At 39.9% G+C, this 23,313-nt stretch overlaps 1 protein-coding gene across 1 annotated transcript; it reads left to right on the forward strand.

The window, feature by feature from the left end:
- The first annotated feature begins 2,012 nt into the window (after window positions 1–2,012).
- LOC110131352 (protein HP-20 homolog) lies at window positions 2,013–6,194 on the forward strand. Its single transcript, XM_070453982.1, is given in 4 exon segments — window positions 2,013–2,134; window positions 4,395–4,526; window positions 5,669–5,686; window positions 5,689–6,194. Coding segments are annotated over 3 exon segments (558 nt in total). The 5' UTR covers window positions 2,013–2,134; window positions 4,395–4,405; the 3' UTR covers window positions 6,108–6,194.
- The last annotated feature ends 17,119 nt before the right edge of the window (window positions 6,195–23,313 follow it).

Consider the following 23,313-nt stretch of genomic DNA (forward strand, 5'->3'; position numbering starts at 1 on the left):
TTTGCATCTTTGTAAAAAGGAGGCTGATTGTGTGTAATTTATGCAAACTTTCTTTTATGTTCCACTGATATATGTTTATATCCCTCTGCCAATACCACAGTGTCTTGATCACTAACATTATATACTAAGTCTTAAAATTGAGCAGATCATAAATCATATGATTATATCAATTGATACAGAAAAATAATTTGACAAAATTCAATACATATTCATAAAAAAAACCCTCTCAGCAAACTAGGAATAAAGGGGAACTTCCTCAACTTGATAAAGAACATCTTCCAAAACAGCTACTGTTGACATCATATTTATGGTCTGAAAATTATGTCTGGTACATGCATGATCATTTAATTCTCTTCCCTGTGGTTTTGGCTCCAGCTGCAACCACATCAAAACACATATTCCTAGCAAGGACTCTCCCCGACAAGAAGTACTTTCTCTAAACAGAATTTAGGGCACACATGGGAAGAAAAGTGTTTCCCCATCTTATTCTATGTACGGTCAAGTTCTAAGCTTTCCTTGATGAAGGAAGTCTCTGTTATTATCAATTAGATATATCCTCAGTAGAACATTGATTTTCTTTTTGAATTTAAAAAAATTTTTTAATTAATTAATTTATTATTTTACTTTACAACATTGTACTGGTTTTGCCATACATTGACTTGACTCCTCCATGGGTGTACGTGTGTTCCCCATCCTGAAACCCCCATCCCACCTTCCTCCTCATCCCATCCCTCATTGATTTAAAAAAAAAATCAATCATTTATTACACAAAAGCAAAGTAATGACAACTGTTCAACCCTCTGCTAGCAAAAAATATTCTAAAAGTGAAGTCAGAGGATTCACTCACCTACATGTTCTGGGTTGCTTACTGGGCATTTACAGTCCACTGCTAGGTCAGACGAGGTTATTCCCTTTGACAGCCATTGGTATGCCAGTTCGCCTTGCATCCTAGGCAAGTAGTGATTTACAGGAAAATAACAAGCAGTTATTCACTTTTGAATTATAGTTCACCTACTTCACTGTGTTCAGTGCTGAGCTGTTCCCTACCCTAACTCAGAACTAACTTCTAATTTATTCTTCCCATACATTTATATATTTGATATAGATACTAAAGGAGACCTTTGACCCAAATTATAGAGTTCATTAAAGTTCAGGGGTATGAGAATTCCAGGGAGAATAAAAAAAAGGTAATAAGAATATGGAGTGTTCTATAAATAGTTTGATTTGTATAAAATATAATAAATTACAGATATTTTCCTTATAAGATTGTCATTGGGATCAAAAGAGGCAAGTGCCATGCATGTTAAAATAACATGTGCATGCTAAGTCACGTCATCAGTGTCCAACTCTTTTCACTCATATAGGCTGTAGCCCACCCAGGCTCCTCTGTCCATGGGATTCTCCAGGTAAGAACACTGAAGTGGGTTGCCACGCCCTTCTCCAGGGATCTTCCCGACCCAGGGATCAAACCTGAGTCTTACATCTCCTGCATTGGAAGATGAGTTATTTACCACTAGCACCACCTGGGAAGCCTGTGTTAAAACAGTATCTAATATTAATTAGCACTGCATACTTTACATTTGTTTGACCACTTAATTATGTATCGCAATGTTTGTTCCCCTAGTATATTATTCTTACTGGAAATTACCCTCAATTCTAGACTTCCTGCTCTGCATTTGGCCTTCTGTTCAGAAAATGGTCTGTGATGACTCCAGATCTGTGGTTAAACATAAAGAATAAGTCCTCAGAAAGAAGTCAGAACAGGAGAAATGGCCTCCTTATCCCCTCCTTATATGTATTGACAGCTGCTTCCATAATAGACCTGCTGGAAGGGAAATCTGAAAATGAGTTAGAACTTCTAGTTGACAATCCTACTGGGCCCAAGATCCAAATTCAGAAAGAGTGGGTGGCCTAAATCCACCTAGTGATTAAATATTAATTTTGTTGTCTCAGTTTGGACCAGGGATAAATATTTGAACAGGCCACTTTGTATCTTTTAGCTAAGGCCTTGACCGAATGAACAGTGACTAGAGCCCAAGCCTCAGACACACAGCTAGGCATTTCAGAAAGAAATCTGAGAGACGCCCATCCCACAAAGGAAAGGCTCTGTCCTGAGAATGGCTGGTAGGAGATAAACGGAAGTTGTGGGAGGGGGGTCAAGTATTTGTAAGAGGGTGGATGGAGTGTATCATTTTGTTAATAGAGGTGAATATTCTAGTGCCAAAAATGGGTTTTCTGAAATTATTTCGCTGGAAGACAGAAACACGACATAAATGTAGAGTGAATACATTCCAAATCAAGGTGCTTCTTGTGGGTTGCTGTGCTATAAGACCCAGCTGGATGAGAAAGGTGAAAGCCAAGAGCAGAGGGTTTGGAGAAATGAGAGGGCAGGGCCACCAGCTAACAATTAATTAACTAATTAAAAGCACATAGTTGAGAACGCTGATTCTTAATTCAGAATGCCTTGAAAAGAATCTTGCCTCAGACTCTAACTGGGGTTTCCCAGGTGGCTCAGTGGTAAATAGTCCACCTGCTAATGCAGGAGACGTGGGTTCGAACCCTAGATCAGGAAGATCCCCTGGAGGAGGAAATGGCAACTGGCTTCAGTATTCTTGCCTGGAAAATGCCATGGACAGAGGAGCCTGGCGAGCTACAGTCCATGGGGCTGCAAAGAGTCGGATTCCCCTGGAAACACAAGCATGCACCCTCATGTTGTAACTAACTAGCAATCTGGTTGGAAATAAGTAGAATCACCTCTTTGAATCTCAAACACTAATCTGTAAAATGAAATATAAACTTTTCCTTGTAGGGGTGTAATGAACAATTCTAGATACAGTTCTAGACCACCAGATTCTTTGCCATAGACATAGTGGTTGCAAGCATTTTCACTGCAGATATTTTTGCCTCATAACTAACTGGCCATAAGGCAATTTTGCTCTAAAAAAATAAAAATAATGAATGATAAAAGAGGGACATTTAAAAGGATATAACAAAACAGTTAAGAAACGAATAATGAAATTTAGAAAACTTAATTGTGAAATACAATTATTTGAGTACATTAAAAATGTGCAGATTCATGACAATATCATGCAAATAGCTGATTTTACTTTGTAGGTTGTACTTAAGCACTTGTCTTTTTTTTCTCTTCCTTGTGGAGTTGTCTTTTCTTTCAGCATTGCACTTTTTTGCTAAAACTTCCTCCTTCAGTTTTCAAATACTAGGATGCATGTTTGTAATGAACTCTGTATTGCATTGTGAAATCCTCTACAGGATTGTTGCTCTCTTAACATTGTGGCACATGTCCAGTGACAGATATTCCAAGGTTCCATGGGAAATACTGGCTCAACTCTTTGCCTTCAAATCACCCAAGGATTTGCAAACTGATATGTTGTTTTTTCTGGGATGGTATGCAATCTGACTTTGTACTATCTTATTTCACACTTGTAGTAAGTTTTGTCCACATATTTTCTATCAAGTCTTTATATGTAACTGTTATCATCCACTGTCTTGAGATCACCACCCCTACTCGTCACTATCAGGACCATTATGAGGGCTAAGATTTGTGTAACATAAAAACGGGAGTACTGCATCCATGGAGAAATAAAACCAAACAACTGTCTGCCAGTTGAAACTGAACTGTCAACCAGTTATTTTTTCTTTTATGCCAAAATTGCCTCATGGAAAATTAATTATGTGGCAAAAATGATTGTGGTGAAAATGCTTGGGGCAAAGATGCTTATGGCAAAAATACCAGGCATGTAATGACTTCTTACTGATATGATGTTTCTAACCCAATGTCTTCTCCATACAAGCATTCAATATGTAGTAGGTTGGGGCTTCCCTCTTAGCTCAGTTGGTAAAGAATCTGCCTGCAAAGCAGGAGACCCGGGTTCGATTCGGGAAGATCCCCTGGAGAAGGAAATGGCAACCCACTTCAGTATTCTTGCCTGGAGAATCCCATGGACAGAGGAGCCTGGCAGGCTACAGTCCATGGGGTCGCAAGAGTTGAAAATGACTTAGCGACTAAAGAGAAAGAGAGAGATAGCTGTAGTAGGTTCTCATAAGAATAAAGCATTTTGTATTTAAGAATTTTGACCAAGTGCTGTCTGTGTTCTATCAGTTCAAAGACAGATGAAGAAAAATGGTGACCTTTCAGGATTCAGAAACAGTTTTAACTGAGTAATTATTGCTGTATATGAATGATAAGGAAATATCAGGGAATAACTTGCTCAGTTTACCGGTAAGGGTAAGATTGTTATTTGAGTCCATGTGTTTAGTTCTAGATATGATACCTTTTCTGGGCCAGCTTGCAACTCTACCTATCCACCCTTCATATATAAATAAAACAAAATAAAAAACAGAAAAAAAACCCACTTCTCTTTGTTTCTTTAATCAGTATCTCCTGATGTTGGTTAGCATCATCCTAACGGCAAATGCTGTCCTGGAGAAAGGAGGGTGTGCCACACCTCCAGGGCCAGGAGGATGCCCAGGACCTCCAGGTGCAAGAGGGCCACCTGGTCCCAGAGGTAAGAAATGCATTCTTCTGCTTTTTATTTGCCTCTCTTATTTCATGTTTTTGGTAGGAAAGTCATAATCCTCATAAGCTCAGGAGCAAAAGGCATTGAGGATTAAAAGAATGTGGAGGAAATGGTCAGCTGTAGGACTGGGTCCCAGGGCAGGGGAACCAGAGCTCAAATCACAGGGGACAAGAGAGACTCACCTAGTTCTAGAACCAGGGTACTGGGATCCATGTGGGTTAGTCATGGTGGGAACATGTGCTAAGTAGAGTCAGTATCATGAATCAGACTATCTGATAAGCCCCCCAAAAGGGGGGGGTTTAATAAGTGTAGCAGGGCATTGTGTATCATCAGAACACTGGATTTCATTGAGCACTGAGAGCCCCAAACCTAGTTCTTATGAAAAGGATGATGCTGAGTATGAAGCAAGATTCTTCCCAGATTCTATCCTGGTTACCAGGACTTCTTTGTAGACAATGAGACCAGACCAAGGGGGGCTTTCAGGAAAGATCACAGTTATGTGTCATCTCTTATGAGGCCATTATCATGGGTCTTAAGGGTTAGATTTGGTAATCCAAAGGCTTTCTGGTCCCCAGACTTAGACACCCATCCTTTTTATCATCTTCAGTGAGATTAGAATCATTAGCAAGAATTTTCCTTCCCAAGGTTGGGAAGATCCCCTGGAGAAGGAAAATTTCTGCTGGGAAGATCCTCTGGGGAAGGAAAATTCTTGCTAATGATCAAACCTGGGTCTCCTGCATTACAGGTAGATTCTTTACTGACTGAGCCACAAACGAAGCTGTTAGCAAGAATTAGTCCCACCCAAATCAGGATGAAATAATATATAGGAACTAACACGTATGCACCACACACAGGTACTATAAGAACCTTGCATTCATTGTCTCATTACAACTTCACAATAATCACATGAGACGTCAATAATATTTTCAGATGAGGAAATACAACCCAGAAAGTCTGATTAACTTTAGCAAGATTACACAGCTGGTCCGTTTCAGAGATGTGACTTGTAACCATACAGCAAAGATCATGACGTTATTAAAAAAAAAGTGGTGGTTTCACACACTGACTGCGGTAACATCCTTTTATTGGACTCTATGACCTTCTTACTGTGTCTTGTCCTTTTCTTCAAGGGAGACCAGGTTCACCAGCTATGGCGGGAATCCTAGGACAAGTGTAAAATGCCCTTGCAGCAGAAAGTCCGCCTTCACTGTGAAGCTCAGCGGCCAGCTGCCTTCACCTTCCAAGCCTGTCCCCTTCACAGAGGTCCTGTGCAGTGCCCAGAGAGACCTACAGGAGGACACTGGGGTCTTCACATGCAGGGTGCCAGGAAATTACCATTTCCTCTTCGATGTGGATCTCCATCACTGCAAGGTGACTGTTCAGCTGATGAGGGACAAAAGTTCTGTCTTAGAAAAGCATCAGGTCTCCACCAAAGAGCCCAGGAATCTCTCTGGCATGTTGACCCTGCCGCTGCGCGTAGGCAAGAAGGTGTGGCTGGAAGCAGAAGTGGAAGCCGAGAAACCGGAGCAAGCCAGAGTTACAATTTATTTCTCTGGTTTCCTGACATAGTTCTGGCCTCTTGCAGTAGCAAAAGCAAATCCCTTGTGATTCTGCTGTCAAAAGCAAGCAAACAAATAAATATGCACTATATCTTGACCTCTTGGGCTTTCCTTTCCTTAGCATTTTGGAATTTTGGTGAATAGATTCTCTGTTCATATGAGGGAACTGGTAGGTTTGGTCACAGTAGAACTGGACCTTAGAATTCTACTTCAGAAATCCTGACATTATTTCACTTAAATCACTCTTCTGATAGCTTCCAGGGCCAAGCTGCCTCCCTGTCCCCAGATCCCCATTACTGGATGGACACCCTCTTATCCAAGAGAAATAGGCTCACGGTGCCTCCCATTCCCCAATTTACTTCTCCACCTAAGTGACAAGTTTCACCACATGCCTCTCCTCATCTCTCTAATTCTTCCCTCTCTGTCACTCACACCATGAATCTGGTTAAGTCATTTTTATGGTTAAAGAAGGGTGAAGAAAAACACACTGCCATCATCCTGCTTATGATAAGATTTACCCTCCTTCTGTAGCAACAAAAACTTGGGGAAATTTATATGATTTAAGGTAACACTAATTGATGAAATGGGGAAAAGAACTTAACTCAATAGAAGTTTATGTCTCACTTATTAAAATTCCAGTATTGGTATTCCTGGCTGGAGGGTGAATGTCTCCTGAACAGTGACTCTGGAATTCAGACTCCTTCCGTCCTTTACGGCTCTGCTATCTTTGACACGTGGCTTACGAGCTTCCATTATTCTTACGTCAAGAGAACCAAAGTGGAAAGATCCTGGAGAGTCCTGTGGGAGATGTTTTTTTAACTGGGGAACGCCAAGAGATGGGTCACAAAAGTTTTGCTTGCATGCTGTTGACAAAAATTCAGTCATTGGCTATCCCTAACTTTACCTCCTTCAGAAGTGTGGAATTTCGGTAAACAGATTCTAAACACTTAAAAATCACTCTTCTCATAATGTCACAGGTGTAGAAAGCAAACTTGTGGTTATAAAGTGGGGGAGGGGAAGGTGGGATGAATTGGGAGCCTGGGACTGACATATATAAACTAGTATATAAAACAGATAACTAGTGAGAATCTGCTGCATAGCATAGGGAACGCTATTCAGGGCTCTGTGGTGGCCTAAATGGAAAGGATATCCATAAAAGAAGAGACGTACTATGTACACGTATGACTGATTCACTTTGCCGTACAGCAGAAACGAACACCATTGTAAAGCAACTACACTCCAATAAAAATTTTTTAAAACTCCCTCTTCTCATAGCTACCAAGGTCATCTTTCTTCTTGTCCCTAAATCCACATTACTGCCTGGAAGAATCCTTTATCATAGTTACAAATTAAATGAGAAAATTACATAGCCATTTAAAAGGACAATAAAAGCACTTGATTTTTAAAAAATCAAAACTTACTAAAAGTTTAAAAATCAGTTAGGAAATAAAGAATAAAAGAGAATTTTCTTTTTTTAATTTTAAATTTATTTATTTTTAATTGAAGGATAATTGCTTTACAGAATAGTGTTGGTTTCTGCCAAACCAACATGAATCAGCCATAGGTATATGTTCGTCCCCGCCCTCTTGAAGCTTCCTCCCATCTCCCTCCCTCTCCCACCCGAGACTTCTCTTAATCTGATAGTGACTACAGAAAAGTTATACACGGAGCTTCTCACCCTGGAATGTGAGCTTGCAGACTGAGACCCAAAGTAACATGCCCACAATCACTTCCACTCAGTACTGCACCAGAGATTTTCACCCGTGGCATCAGCAGGAAAAAATATAAAATTAGAAAGGAAGAATCAAAGTTTATTATATTACCAGTGTATGAATTCAAGCAGAAGAAAAAAAAACCACTTATGTGTTATTAAATTAACAAAGATTAACAAACATTTTGGATATAATTTAACTCAAAAATCAGTTGTGCTTTCTATAGCAGAATCAATTAGTCAGAATATAAAATGAAACCATGCAATTTAACTAGCAACAAAAATAGCGAATATAGGTAACCTGGGCTGGGGAAGAGGGAGCCAAGCTCACCGAGTGAGCCGGCAGAAAAGAGCAAGAAGGGGTTGATCCAACCGCATCTCCCATTGTTCGGTGGTTCCCACCGCCATCTCTGCTCTGCCTCGACAGGCCTGTGCCTACTGACTGCTGGGAGGAAGGCCCAGAGTAACGGAGGGCACTGTATATTTTATTTTTTAAAGCAAATGTATCTAGGATGAGACCTAACAGAATTGTGAAACTATTATTACATTTTTACTGAAAGGTTTTAAATAAGATAAAGAGAAACCCTGTTCAGGGATTGTAAGACTTAACATGCATGCATTTTCCCCAAAACTGGCTGATAGTGTTCATAGATGGATTCCTAGTCAGATAGAGAAAGATGTTCTGGGGGAATGTTTTGTACAGAATATATCTAGAGTGTATCCTTAAAGAACTGGCGGCATATTGAACAGCAGGTAAGCGTGTTCGCAGTAGCATAATAAAAACTCAGATATACCTTGACAGTAGCATAGAAACAGGATTCCCGGTGCACACATGTCATGGAGTGCTATACAACGAAATTAAATGAGCATTGCCCACGTATGTTACACGTACTGTGAAGTGAAAGTACTATTGACTTAAAGGATTCTTACAATAATATCCCGTGTTTATAAATTTGAAAAGCATGCAAACCGGGAGCTCCCTGGTGGCCTAATGGTTAGGATTCTGGGTTTAATCCCCAGTTGGGGAAACTGAGATCTCATAAAAAACAAACAAAAACAACAAAAAAGCACATACTAAAATTAATAAACATTTCAAAAACATGCAAACCTAGACTACATTTAAATTTTTTAATTAGTTTATTTATGTATTTATTTTTGGCTGGGTTGGGTCTTCATTGCTTCATATGGGCTTTCTCTACTTGCCTTGAGCGGGGTCTCCTGTTTTCTGGAGCACGGGCTCTAGGTGTGAAGGTTCAGTAGTTTCAGCTCTCAGGCTCTAGAGTGTGGGGTCGGTAGTTGTGGCGCACGGGCTTAGATGCCCTACAGCATGTAGCATCTTCCCGAACCAAGGATGGAACCCATGCCCCCTGTGGCAGGCGGAGTCTTAACCACTGGACCACCAGGGGAGTCCTAAACTACATTTTTAAATGATTGATGTGTATGTATTAAGATGAAGAAAACTTAGCAACAAGTCCTAAAAGGAGCATGGGGTCTTTTAAAAGAATTCTGCCCAGGCAGTTATTTTATAGTCACTTATCATATTGTTCATGTGCTTTGCACTTTTCAGTATTCAGGCTTTGTTCACAATTAGGAAATCGTTAGTATGCAGCCACAGTGATTTCACTCTCAATTCAGGATCACTGGTCACAGTTAGATCCTTTGCGTTGCTTAGCAACTCCATGCTGTGTCCTTCACTGCCATTTACAATTCACACCCTCATTCTCTCTAAAGATCTCCAGCACCAACATTCAGCTGATGACCCTATGATGACCCTGTGTTCTGTTTTGCCTAGAAACATAAACAATTAGAAGCAAACTTTTCAAAGTCCTTCCATCACGCTGACTCACAGTTCCCCCCTGCAGCTGAATTTTCTGCCTTCTGTCTTGTTCTTCAGACTGACGGCTGCACCGCTATGTAGGAATTCCATTTGCACACTTGGTACTGTTTTCTTGAGCTACTTGAGGACATAGTTTTATGAAGTCTCCCCTCTCTCACCTAGTTCTGTTCTCTACTAGATTATTCCTTCTGTATGCAACCACACCAGGTTTCCACATCTTCAAAGAGAAAATTCTCCCTTGACACCAAAGTCTTCTCCAGGGAGGGGGGATCAGGATGGGGAATACATATAAATCCATAGCTGACTCATGTCAATGTATGGCAAAAACCACTACAATATTGTAAAGTAATTAGCCTCCAACTAATAAAAATCAATGGAAAAAAAAAAGAAAATTAAAAAACAAAGTCTTCTCCAACTACTGCCTGGTTTATCCTCTTCACACAAAATCTTCTCAAGAAAGTGTCTATGAGCTGAGTTATACATGCATGAAATTATCATGCTGAAGTCCCAACCCCTAGCACCTCAGAATATTACAGGACTTTTAAGAAGCTGATTAAGGTCATGAGGGGGAATCCTGATCCTATTATAAACTGGAAATTTGGGCACAGGAAGGGGCAGAGGGAAAAAAATATGTGAAGACTCAGTAAGAAGGTGCCCGTCTACAAATCAGGGAGAAAGGCCTCAGAGGAAGCCAGCCCTACCAACACCTTGATCTCAAATATCCAGCCTCCAGAACCATGAGAGAAGAAATGTCAGCTCAATCACCCAGTTCTGTGGCCCTAAAACAGTTCTCTATACTTCAGTTCCTAATTTCTCTTTCTTTTCAACATACTTCACTCCAGCTTTATGTACTGTCCCACCAAAAGTATTGTTACCAATGTCACAAATAATCCTGAAATTGGATCCAGATGATCAGTCAACCTTCTACTTGACACACTTCATCCCTAACTTATTGCTACATTTCTCCCTTGACGCCTGTGTCACCACACTTGCCTGATTTTCCTCCAACCCCAGAGGTTTCTTTCTCAATCCCCTATATGTTGGCATGTCCTGTTTTTTAGATGTGTTCTTTTTACTTCTTACCTCCTTTCACCCCGGGGCTTTCCTGGGGGCTCAGCGGTAAAGAATCTGCCTGCCAGTGCAGGAGATGCAAGAGACGTGGGTTCAATCCCTCGGTCAGGAAGATTCCCTGGAGAAGGAAGTGGTAATTCACTCCAGTTTCCTTGACTGGAGAATCCCATGGACAGAGGAGCCTGGTGGGGTACAGTCCATGGGGTCACAAAGGATCGGACACAATTTAATAACTAAACAGCAACAACAATTCATTCACCCCACATGTGATTTCATCCCATGTTTCTAGATGCTGACAGTTCCAGAAATGTCTCTTTCCAGACCAACCTCCTGGGCGTCAAACTCCAACTGAAATATCAGACAGTGCTGAATGGTCAGCACAGTCCCATGAAATAGTAATTCTACAGGAAACACACTTTACTGTAAACGGGCAAAGAAGACGACAGAGAAGCCATCACAAATACAACAGAGACATTTGGGAGATTCTAAATCTGTCAAGCAGGGATTATGAGATCTCTTTTCTCACCCCAGAAAAGGATCAAGTTCCAGAGTGCCGGCTGCTAACTGCGTGAGCAGGGCAGGATGACTCAGGAGGGACATTTCGTCTGGGGATCTCTAGGGTTATATGCCTCCCCTGGTGGCTCAGTGGTGAAGAATCCACCTAGTGCCAGAGCTGCAGGAGACATGGGTTCAGTCCCCAGGTCAGGAAGATCCCCTGGAGAAGGAAATGGCAACCCACGCCGGTGTTCTTGCCTGGGGGATTCTATGGACAGAGGAGCCTGGTGGGCTACAGTCCATGGGGTCACAAAGAGTCGGATAGGACTGAGCAGCTAGACAAGCAGGAAGGGCTTTGTACTTTGAAAGTCACCTGGTCCTTCTGGTCGTAAGGGTTACAGGACTAGCTTCCGTGTTTTATCAATACATTAGTGAGTTGCATATTTATTTAAAGTAAACCATTCAAGAGCATTAGATCTAAGGTTTAGAAAATGTCTGATTGGCTACATTTACAAACTTCTTTGAGAAAGGTGAGGATCAAATGTCAGAGCAACTAACTATTCATCCTTTCTTTTATTTAAAAAATAATTTTTAATTGACATACAGTTGAATTACAATACTCGTTTCAGGTGTAGAGCATAGTGATTCAGTATTTTTACAGATTGTACTCCGTTAAAAGCTGTTAGAACATAGTGGCTATAATTTCCCGTGCTAAACAATATATCCTTGTTGCTTATCTACTTTATTCATAGCAGTTTGCATCTGTTAATTCCTTACCCCTAATTTGTACCTTCCCTCTCTTCTTTTTCTACATTTGTCAGTCTGTTTCTGTTTAGCATATACATTCATTTATATTTAAAATGAGCTATTTAATGAAATAAACAAACATCCTAGAAAGAATGATAGAAGCAAACTCAAAACTTGTTGAAATATATATTATAAAAATTTTGTAAGAATTAACATTATACCATTTACATTTCAAAGCAAACTTCTAGTAGCTTGATGAATTACACTTATGTTGACTCACATAACATTTGTCCCAAGGGTCACTGAGAGTTTGTTTCTTTTCCTTCAATATTTTCTCATTCTGTTTTTTGGATTGGGTAATTCCCTTGATCTTTATTTTACTAATCCTTCCCCCTGCCAGCTTCAATCTGCTTTTGACCTAATCTAGTTAATTTTTATTTCAGTATTTTCTTTTTCAGCTCTCAAATTTACTTTTGGAATGTAATTTTTATTTTGCTATTGCAATTCCCTCTCTAAACATATATTTCCTTTATTTTTGAACATACTTCCCTTATTTTAAATATATATATATATTTATGATAGTTGCTTTTAAGTTTTTGTTGAAATTAATTTCAACATCTGGGCCTGGTTGAAGTCAATTTCTATCAGCTGCTCTTTTTTCTCTGCTGAAGATGGGAACCTGTTTCTCGTGTTTCTGTTTATTGTAATTTTTTTGCTTGAAAACTAGTTATCATAGATAATACATTGTTGAGACTCTGGGTTTTACTAAACTGTTCTGAGGATTGTTATTTTCTATATTGCTTCTATTTATTTATAATACATAAATAATATATATTTCCATATATTATATTTCTATAGTATTTTCTATATTGTTCTATTAGGCAGTTAGCATGTCTGAACTCTCGCTGCAAATATTTACCCTGCTAATATTCCTGCTCTCTTTCTTGGGTCTCTAACTCTTGATTTAATTTTTTTAACCAGACCTCTGTGGGTTTTCCCCGATGCCTGTGTAATTTGCTGCCAAACATACAAGTAGAATTTAGAGAGAGATTGGGCTCGCCCTGTGGGTATCTTGCTTGAGGGATAACTTAATTTCCAACTACATGGCTGGCTCTACCCTCTACCACCTTGAGGCCACAAGGCTTCAGGGTTCTTCTGTCCAAACTGCATCACTGTGAGATACATTTCGTTGAAAAGGCAGAACATCACCAGTCTTGTCCGGGGCTGCTTTGTCTTTCAAGGACGGGTTTCTTTCTGTCTCTGCCTGCTTTTGCAGGAGGCCCTCTGTTATCTCTTGCATATATAAGTCTCAGCCAGTACTCGCTTAGAGTTCATACTCACACCTTGGGTCTAGAGACTCTCCAGCTGCCAACACTTACTTCCTTTAAATTTCCAGGTGATTTTTCCAGCTCTAAACTCCTCTTTCTGGCACCCTAGGTGAGTGGTAAGGCTACAGACTTCTCTGATGTTTTAGGGGATGTGAAGGGTTGGGGAATGTGCTAGGCCAGAAAGGCACACTACTGCAAATTCTACCCCTTCTAGGGGAACATTTTTGAGCATGTACACTTTGCCATCTACTGTCTTATTTCGTATGCTTTTCAGTGTTGTTTCAGTATTTGATCAGATTATTATAGTACCTGTGGCATAAACGTCAGGCCTTTTACTTTGATAGTTATCCTGACAGTCAATTAAGTGACATACGTACAGTAGCGGACCTTATATAAGATGTTAGATGGAAAAGCTTTACATCACAGCTGTGCAAACAAGTTAAGTGGAATGAAATCTTAACCTCCCATGTTCTTCAAAGTTGTTGCCATGTTTCAGGCCCTTTCTCTTCCTTCACAGTTTTACCCTGATTCAGCTCCTCTTATTTTGTTATATACATACCCACTTACTTTTTGGCTGGAAGTGTATCATTTCAGATCTAAGGATTTTTGTAAAGCAGTCTGTGTACTTGGAAATTAATTAGAGGGCCCCTCAAGATTGATTTCTGAAGAGGAAAGCTTATAAATATTAAACAAGTAAAAATATATAAATAAAAATATATAATTATATATAAGTAATACTTTGTATACATATATATTCACACATGTATATATTCATACATATATATTCATATGTATATATTCACACATATATATTCACACACATTGTGTATGTTTTAGTATCATATATGTGTTTCTGTATGATTGTTGCAATAAGTTAGTTTGTATCTGTGTTATTAAAATCTAAAAGTATAAGGTGCTAACTCTAATATACATAAATAACTACAAATGGTATAAAAGTAAGTGCTAGGAAGTTCAGGGTAAAACTGGACTATTTTTTGGCAACATATCTAAAAGGAGGGGTTAGGATTATGTTTAGGGACAAACCTCCTCTGAACTTCTTTCTGACAGCTCAGTTCACCTGTGGTTCATCCAAATGGGATGAAAGGGACTTAGAGCACTGGCTTCAGGGAACAGAAAAACAGCCTAAGCAGGTCACGTTACTGAAATCATGTCCATCTTTCTTGTGAGACAAATGATGTATATACTTTCTGTTACACTGAAAGTAAACATTTAGCAGAGATGCATGGCCTGGTCAACATTTCCATGCCCTGGAAACGTGTTAGTGTTTAAACAAAAGGTCATTCATTCTGGATAGCAGAAGCTACGATGTTTTAATCTTTCCTTCCTCTCCCTCCCACCATTGTTAGTGTCAACCACACACTGGCACTTGCCGTCTACCTCTACAACGATTAAATCATGTGCTGCTGCAGCTGCTGACCTTCCACAGCCCCTGAAAGGAGTTCAGGGTAGAAAAGAGAAATGAGGTACTCTGTGCTCAGGGGAAAACTGGCAGAACAGGTCTTCAGATAGATATTTTCCAGAGCCAATTTTTTGAGCCCAATTCTTGTGTCTCCTCATTTCCAGAAAGCACTAAAATCCTTCACGGTGACCACTATTGCGTGTGACTAGCAAAAGCTTCACGAGACTAGCAGAAACTTTCTGGAAAAACATGTGCTTGATTCCACATATCCCCTCTTTAGCAAAATCACATATATACTGACCTTCTCCCCCACCCCGACCCCGCCTCTCTGAAGCAGTCTCTCAGAGCTATAAGAGGTGCTGTCTCCTGGCTGCAGTCCTCATTTGTGCCCCAGATAGAACTTAGCTTGCAACTCTCACATCGTGTATCTTTTAAGTCGACATTAGTAAGTGGAAATTAGTAGGAAATGTTTCTTTCCCACTCATGGCAAAAGCTATACCTTCCTTCACGCCTTGGCTACACGTGTGCATGTGTGTACGTGGACATGTGTGTGTGTGTGCGCACACACACACACACACACGGCTGAGACCTGACTGTGCACACACATTCACACGCACATACACACAGCTGAGACCTGACTGTGCGCACGCACACACACACACACACACACACACACTGGAAGTCAGAAGAGGCAAGTGTCAGTTTTACGCTTTACATGTTCTTTGATCCCTACATAGTTATAAAAATGCCTTCTAAAAATGGGGAGAAATTGAGTGGGAAAATTTATATTAAAAGGGTTTTGGATGGATAAAGTGCCTCGCTGATGTTCCTTATCATTAGTAGAGACTTCATATCCAGAAGCAACTAAAATGTTTGAAAAAAAGAAAATACACTGTTTCTGTCTTCCTTGCAAATTTTTATAAATAACTCAAAAATATTGGTGAAACAATATGCCTTCTTTCAAAATATTCTTAGATATTATAAAACACCAGGTAAATTAAGACACAGGCACGTAAATCTATTTTATTGAGAGTGAAGGGCTTGGAGCATAGTAAGTACTTAATATACATCATTTTGTTTCTTCTTGTTGCTCTCCCTATCACTCTGTAAATATCTGTCTACTGAATAAATGCATGAATGGTTTGAGTGAGTGTTGACTAAATCACACTACAAGTTATGATTGGTACAAAGTCAATTTTTAGTAAGAACAAAATAGCAAATCTGATTATAGCAAGTTAAACTTACCATGTGCTAACAACTGTGCTAAGTGCTTCTCTGCTCTCATTATTTCAAAAACTATTGAGCACCTAGAATGTGCTAGACATACGTGGGATTTTGAGATTACAATAAAGACCAAAATAACAGCTAGTTTTTGATATCATGAAACTCACAGTTTAGCAGAGGAGAGAGACATTAGTCTGAGAATTTTTTAGATGTAAGAACAAAGTGATGGCTGTTATTACAAAGAAGTAAGAAAATCATAATGAAAGAATGCATAAAAGGGGCCAGTTAGTTTATTATTAGTTCCTTTCTCAAGAAGCTATTTCTGAATTCTGACTGAGCACAAAAAATGTTGGTGATTATGGAGATAAGTGACCTAGGCAGAGGGTTGAACAGTGCAAATACCCTGTGGCAGTGTGGTCCAATGACCATAGATTATTTGAGGGCCTAAAACTTTAGCATAGCTGGAAACCAGTCACTAAGGAAAACTGTAGTAGGAAAAAAATATGGAGAGGTGTAAGGTAAATCATATTAATAATTTATTTTTTATTTTTTTGATTGAGGTATCATTGACAAAATGAAGTTATTTCCAGATGCACAACAGAATGATTCAATATTTGCATATATATTGTGAAACAATCACCATACTAAGTCTACATAACATCTATTATCATACATAGGTAAAGAATTTATTTTCTTGTGACAAGAACTTTTAAGATTTACTCTCTTAGCAATTTTCAAATATGCAATTACAATTTGATTTTTATCTTAAGAAAAATGAGAAGCCACGAGATGATTTTAACCAGAGACTAATATGAAAACCTTGTCTTTTGTGCAATGAGCATTCCCTGCTGGGATGAGATAAATCCAATCAATGAGCACCGAGTGGAGGACTGGCCCATCAGTTAGCACAGTGACAGGTGAAGATGATGGTGTTGCTTGTAGGAATATAACGACGGAAATTGATTTAGCTTGCTGACAGATTGGACTGGGGAGGTGACATGAGGGGATGTAGGTGGCACTGATCAGTGGATGGTGATGTTCATGGGGAAAGGAAACAATGGAAATACAGGAGGTGTTGGAGGAAGAAGCAGTCATGAACTCAGTTTTGGACACATTGATACGGCAACCCTGAGAATGCCTCTGTGTGCATCAGGGATCTCTGATCTCTGGTAACACGTTACAGAGATGTGACTCGTTCTCGTGTCTGTGTGTGAACTAGAGTGGGATCGTTAAGGTTAGAGATTATCTCTTAGCACAGTGTAGATGTTTAACAGATGATGGAAAGGAAAGGGGGAAGAGTAAGGAGAGTGGATGGTAGGTGAAGTCTCTAGGGGAGAGCAAGTCTGTGAAGGAAAAGAACAGGTTTATCAGGGCTGCATTTGGCTACTGTTAACAAAAGCCAGTCTGCATTGGCTTACTCAAATAGGGATTGTTATTCTCATCTGTGAGTCTGGTGTGTCTGGCAAGGACATTATCTGATCTGTTTCCTACTCCTTCAGTCTGCTTAGCAATACATGTCTTTTGTTCTCAGGTTTGCAAAACAGCTGCATCTGCCACAGGCATTGCATCTTCTTGGGTGATGGGTGAAGAGGGAAGAGTAGAGGGCAAATGATAAAAATCCAAAGGAACAAGTCACTTGAGAATTTGTCTTTGAAAGAATCATCCAGGAAGCCCCGTCTGACTATATTTCATTCTCCAGATGGTGTCACAGGTGACCCATGGTTTGCAAAGAAGGTGAAGATCATGCCCTTAACTAGGTCCATTGAACCCAAAGTTCAAGCTCTGTTAGAAATAAATTTAACAAGGAATAGAATGGGTGCTGCATAGTGTCTGAGGAGTATTAAGCAACAAAATAATTCCTTTAATTTGTACCCTTGCTCCCTGCTCAAACCATCTTCAAAGTATGCAGTATGCATCAAATGCAAAATATGTACTTGGTAGATTGTATTCATAGCTTAGTGTGACTTAAAGCAAATTTTCTTCATCTCTTTGGGATATTTGCTTTCCTAGCTATACTATAAATTGTGAAATTGAACCTGTGTCAAGAGCTGTGATCAAGACTATTTTTTTTCCTCTGGTGAAAACTATCAGACATAATCTAGAAAAGGCATGATGACTTTCCTGGTTCCCCAGCCTCAACCAGCTCTGGTTTCCTGACCTACCCTCTCCCCAAAGTTCCTAGGGTATAGAAGAATACATGAACTTTTATGGGCTTTCAATAAGAAATTGTTGACCAGTTAATGGATAATTAATCTTTACTGCTTTTTAGGGTTACATTCACATGGGTAAATTGGGCATTCTTAATGTAATTTATTCAATGATCACTGAAAAGTATTGGGGGGCGGGGAGGGAAGTTTGCTGTGAGGTTTAGGACCACTTGAGGAATTCAAGGGTGCCATTACCCTTTAGCCAGGATAGTTTCCATAGAGCAAATACCCAAAGAACATACTCTGAATCGGTCCTTTCTCAGTCTCTGTTGTGTCTAGCTTGGATTCCAGCCAGACCCTGTCTCCCAGTGTCAGCTGCAAGACGACATTTCTGGAAAGATGCCTATAATTGTCCTTGGCCTTGGACTCCTTCTCCAGGATTTGTGTGCCATTCTTCATGAGCCCTAACTTCACAGCATGCTGGAATAGCTCAACGTCAAAGCTGGGAGGGGATCACCCAGCTTCACTGCAAAGGCGGATTTAGGGGCAGACGAGCATCTCTCACTGTCTCCAGGAATCCCAGGTGGTCCTCGCAATCCTGGGGGGCCTTGGGGCCCTAAACACCAAAGTAACAGAAGGGAGATAGAGGAGATTTGAAGTTCATACATTTCACAGTCCATAAATGTCTTTCCACACCACCCCTCCTACTAACTTACACTCTCCCTTCAAGGATCATCTTACACATCCTTTTTCCTCTCCTCTCTGTCATTACAGTGGCAGAATCCAGTGTTTACTTTGTTTTTTTTTTTTTCCAGTGTTTACTTTGATTGTAGCATTTGCTTACACTGAATAGTCCTCTCTCCCATTAAGTACCTGTTTTGTTTCCTTAAATAGATGATGAGCCAGTGCCCTACCTAAACTTGTTCCTAAAACACGATCCTATAATATCCAAGGTCCAGTTGATAAGCATAGTATATTTCTGGAAGCAGTGATTGAATAAATAATTGCTTGAATTGCCCTTTCAATTCGTTTCATAGGTATGATGTTTTTATTATCACAAACGCTAAGTAAGGAGTACTCAGGGAAGATGCTGACACAGGGAACTCTAGGAACTGTAGCATTCCAGAGATTAAAAGGGATATTAGAGAAATATTTCCCTGGCTGGACTGTGCACAAGAGTCAGCTGTGGAACCTGTGAATAGTAGTGTCTTAGTTAATAATACGTGACCATCTGAATTGGAATTTCAAGGGGATGAAACCTGGAACCTGAATATTAACCAATGTCCACAGATGATTTAAAGGTAGTCAGGTTAAGGAATCAATGATGCTGGATCACTCTGGTGAATAATTTCCAGTGAGACTGAGATGGCAAAGTAAGTTCTCAGAATTGAGGAGAAAGTGCATAATGCCTTATTCTCAGTTGTTTTCTACAATACCATTTTGCCCTTGAGTTTGCAGGAAACTCAGCAGTATTCCAGTGTGAATCAAGGGTGAACACAGAATAATTATGGGCTTCCCTGGTAGTGCAGCTGGTAAAGAATTCGCCTGTAATTCAGAAGACCCCAGTTCGATTCCTGCGTTGGGAAGTTCCCAGGGAGAAGGGGTAGGCTACCCACTCCAGTATTATTGGGCTTCCCTGGTGGCTCAGATGGTAAAGAATCTGCCTGCAATGTGGGAGACCTGGGTTCGATCCCTGGGTTGGGAAGATCCCCTGGAGGAGGGCATGACAACCCACTCTAGTATTCTTGCCTGGAGAATCCCCATGGACAGAGGAGCCTGGTGGGCTATAGTCCACGAGGTTGCAAAGAGTTGGACACGACTGAGCAAGTAAGCACAGCACAGGGTAACTATACCATATTAAAGAGTACACCAATATAATGTCTGAACTGTCATTTAAGTTCACATGGCGGCTTCTTCAGAACCCACCCCTGACGTTTTTCTGGGGTAAAAACCGCATCATCTGCTTTAAGACTCTAGGTGTGCAGATGGGCTGGGAAGTGGGAAACCTTGGTAATTTCCCTCCAAAATTCATTGTCTCCATTGTTACTGACCATCAGAAGCATCTGGATATTTCCTCGAGCTTATAGATATTTCAGTCAGAAAGAAGTGACTGATGCAATGTGAAGAGAAATGTTTTCTCACCTGGAGGACCATGAAACCCTGGAGGGCCTGGGGGCCCTGGAAATCCTGGAAGTCCTTGAGAATCACAGGACCTGGTAACTTCTGGAGAAGTGGCATCAGCCGTGACTGATAGAACAGACAAAGCTAAAATCCAGACATCTAGAGCAGGGGATCAAAAGGATAAATATTCACATAAGTTGAAAGATGGGGCTGCTTCTCTTGGAAGGTTATGTTCCCAACACTGTCTTGGCAGCCAGGTCTCCCAACCTCAAAAAATAACTGTGAACTTGGTCATAAAGAGAGACTTCCCCCCACTTTCCTTCTTTTTTTATTTATTTTTGAATTTGTTACTATATTGCTTCTGTTTTATGTCTTGGTTTTTAGCTGAGAGGCATGTGGGATCTTTGCTCCCCTAGTAGGCATTGAAACCCCAACCCCTGCACTAGAAGAAGTTTTAACCACTGGACTGCCAAGGAAATCCGACGCCCCCCCCACCACTTAATGGGGTGCAATCAGGGCCAAAGATAATCTGTAGTTTCCTTGTATTTGCTGTTAATATTCTTACTGAAATGTGAACTTCTGATGACCTAGAGGTTTTCTCTAGGACACCCAAACATCCTGTGTCTTTCCGTCCCCCGTCTCTTTAAGTAAATAGTCTTGTGGTATTATCCTTATGACGGCTAGACATCTGCAGCCCTGAAGTCTGGTGTTTCCTCAAAAACAAGTCGACTGGGGGCTTCATTTATTGATTCTACACTGCTTACTAAATGTTTCCCTTGTATCTGCATGGTAAACTTCTTTTCATCCTTGAAAAATAGTTAGGGTTCAGGACAGGGGGACATATGTATACCTATGGCTGATTCATGTTGATGTATGACAGCAACCAACAAAATACAGTGAAGCAATTATCCTCCAATTAAAAATAAATAAATTAAAAAAAAACAATTCAGAGTTCACTCATCTTGGGATATCCTCCATGATTTCCTCAAAGGGAACTAATTGTTGTATTTTAAAATGCACAGAAAGAGAAGCTGTCAAGTGAACAAGTGATGTTGAACAAATTCATGCCAAACAGTGGAATAACTTTCAATTATTTGGGGATCCAAAGACCTTTGCTTGATCCTGAAGTATTGAAACACAAGATGGTCTTTGGAAATGATGTTGTTGTGTGGTTTTTTTTTTTTAATCAGTAAAAAAGTATCACGTTTCATTTTATAATGGTATATAGGGTTATGTAAAATATATTCCAGGCCTAAGTGACAAAAAAAATTGGTAAATAGATAGTATATCATAGCAAAATAAAAATCAGAGCTTGAGAAATTTAGTTTCTCTGAATATCTCTTTCCAAATTGTGACAGAGATAATGAGGGTTGTGGTGAGAATCAGTAACAAATAAAGCATCTAATGCATTGTTGGCTATAGAAAAAATGCTCAACCAGGAACTGAAAATATACAAACATGTAGGACTTTCCTTGAATGACACCCCTTTACCTGCCTTAATTAAGCAGTGGTATTACAGCATAGACATGAGAAGAAAAGCCAGATAGGTGCCTCTGTTTATGGGTTAGCATATGTACAAACAAAAATTATCCTAGAAAACTGAAATTCATCTCATCAATGAAACACTGATAAAGTAACTTTTGTTGAGTAGACACGTCCAAGTGTTAACATTTCAACAGGCAAAAATACACTAAAAAAAAAGAAAAACCAGCTCTTTGTTGAGATATAGTTTGTATACCATGAATCTCTTTCATTTTAAGTGCAAAATTTAATGATTTTAAACAAATTCCCACAGTTGTGTAACCACCACCACCATCCAATTTTAGAAGATCCCCATCATCCTCAAAAGACCCCATGTGCCCATTTGCAATCAACCCCCCATTTCTACTTCTAGCTCCAGGCAACTCTACTTCCTTCCAAAGGCAAGCAAACCATCATCAATTTTCTGCAGCAAAGCTACCTTCATTTATGGTTTTTTTGAAGCTTCGAGTGAAGAGAAGTCATGAAGAGAAGAATTACCCTCATTTTTTAACGTGTTTTCCAAAGTCACTCAGAGAGAGAGGGGAATGTAAGTCCTAGTCTGTTTTGTGAAATGTGTCCCAGGTCACCTTGTGTTCTCTGCTTAATATTCAGAACGGTGCAGTAAATAGCACCTTCCTCGTTAAGCGGTTTTGAGGCTTAAAGAAAACGAGGTATGAAAAGGGTCTCACACCATATATGGACGCTACGGTGTGGCTCCTGAGTATGTGATACTTCCCTCCCATCTTCTGACCTTCCTGTGAGCATACTATGCTGATTTCCCAACAAAGGAAGGTGACCCCTCAAAGTGGTGATGGGTACTAACGTGATAACCCAGAGCATCCATGAGAGATGGATCCATTCTAAGATGGACATACAAAAATTGTCTATGGTGTCTAGACACGTGTCTTTCATGTCCTTAATCTCCTTTTCATGACAACTTGTGAAATGGGGAAGAGGTTGATATTTATCACTGTAGAGAAGGGAAACAGAAACACGCATTCCACAGTCAAACACATGAAATTTTTGCATTCTCTCTCCTTCTGTTTTCTTTATATCATAAGTCCCTTGTGCTAATTTGCTATTAATTAGGGCTATTTACAAATTGATAGCATAAGCTTCAGTCCAAATATAAGGGGGGTGGAAATGGAAGTTTCCACTTGTATTTGCTGTATCTGATTGGAAATGCTGAAATGAAATCTATCCTTTTGCCTGTGTTGTGGGAAAATTGTATCTCAGAATTATTATGATCATAAAATGAATCACAAGTGTTGGCAGGAGAGAGTCCTTTGGATGGTTCTTTGTAACAACATATGGAATCCAGTTCTCTATCAGTCAGTAGTGATTACACTTACCTGCACACACCATGGAGAGAGACTGTCCTCCTCTCCCAGGCATCCTGATGCAAAGGTGGAAGTTGTTGTAAGGGGTATGTCTTCAGCTGCTCTGTTCCTCTTTCACTTGCTTGCCTGTCAAAGGCATGAGGAAGATGTCCTAATAAATCAATATTCTTTAATATTTAATTTTTTACTGTCTGAGGCTAATGACCTCTGTTGGTTTTTTTTTTTTATTCCATTCTACACAGCTTATTAGGTTT

This window comes from Odocoileus virginianus, chromosome 23 (assembly GCF_023699985.2).
Source record: "Odocoileus virginianus isolate 20LAN1187 ecotype Illinois chromosome 23, Ovbor_1.2, whole genome shotgun sequence".
Classification (NCBI taxonomy): domain Eukaryota; kingdom Metazoa; phylum Chordata; class Mammalia; order Artiodactyla; family Cervidae; genus Odocoileus; species Odocoileus virginianus.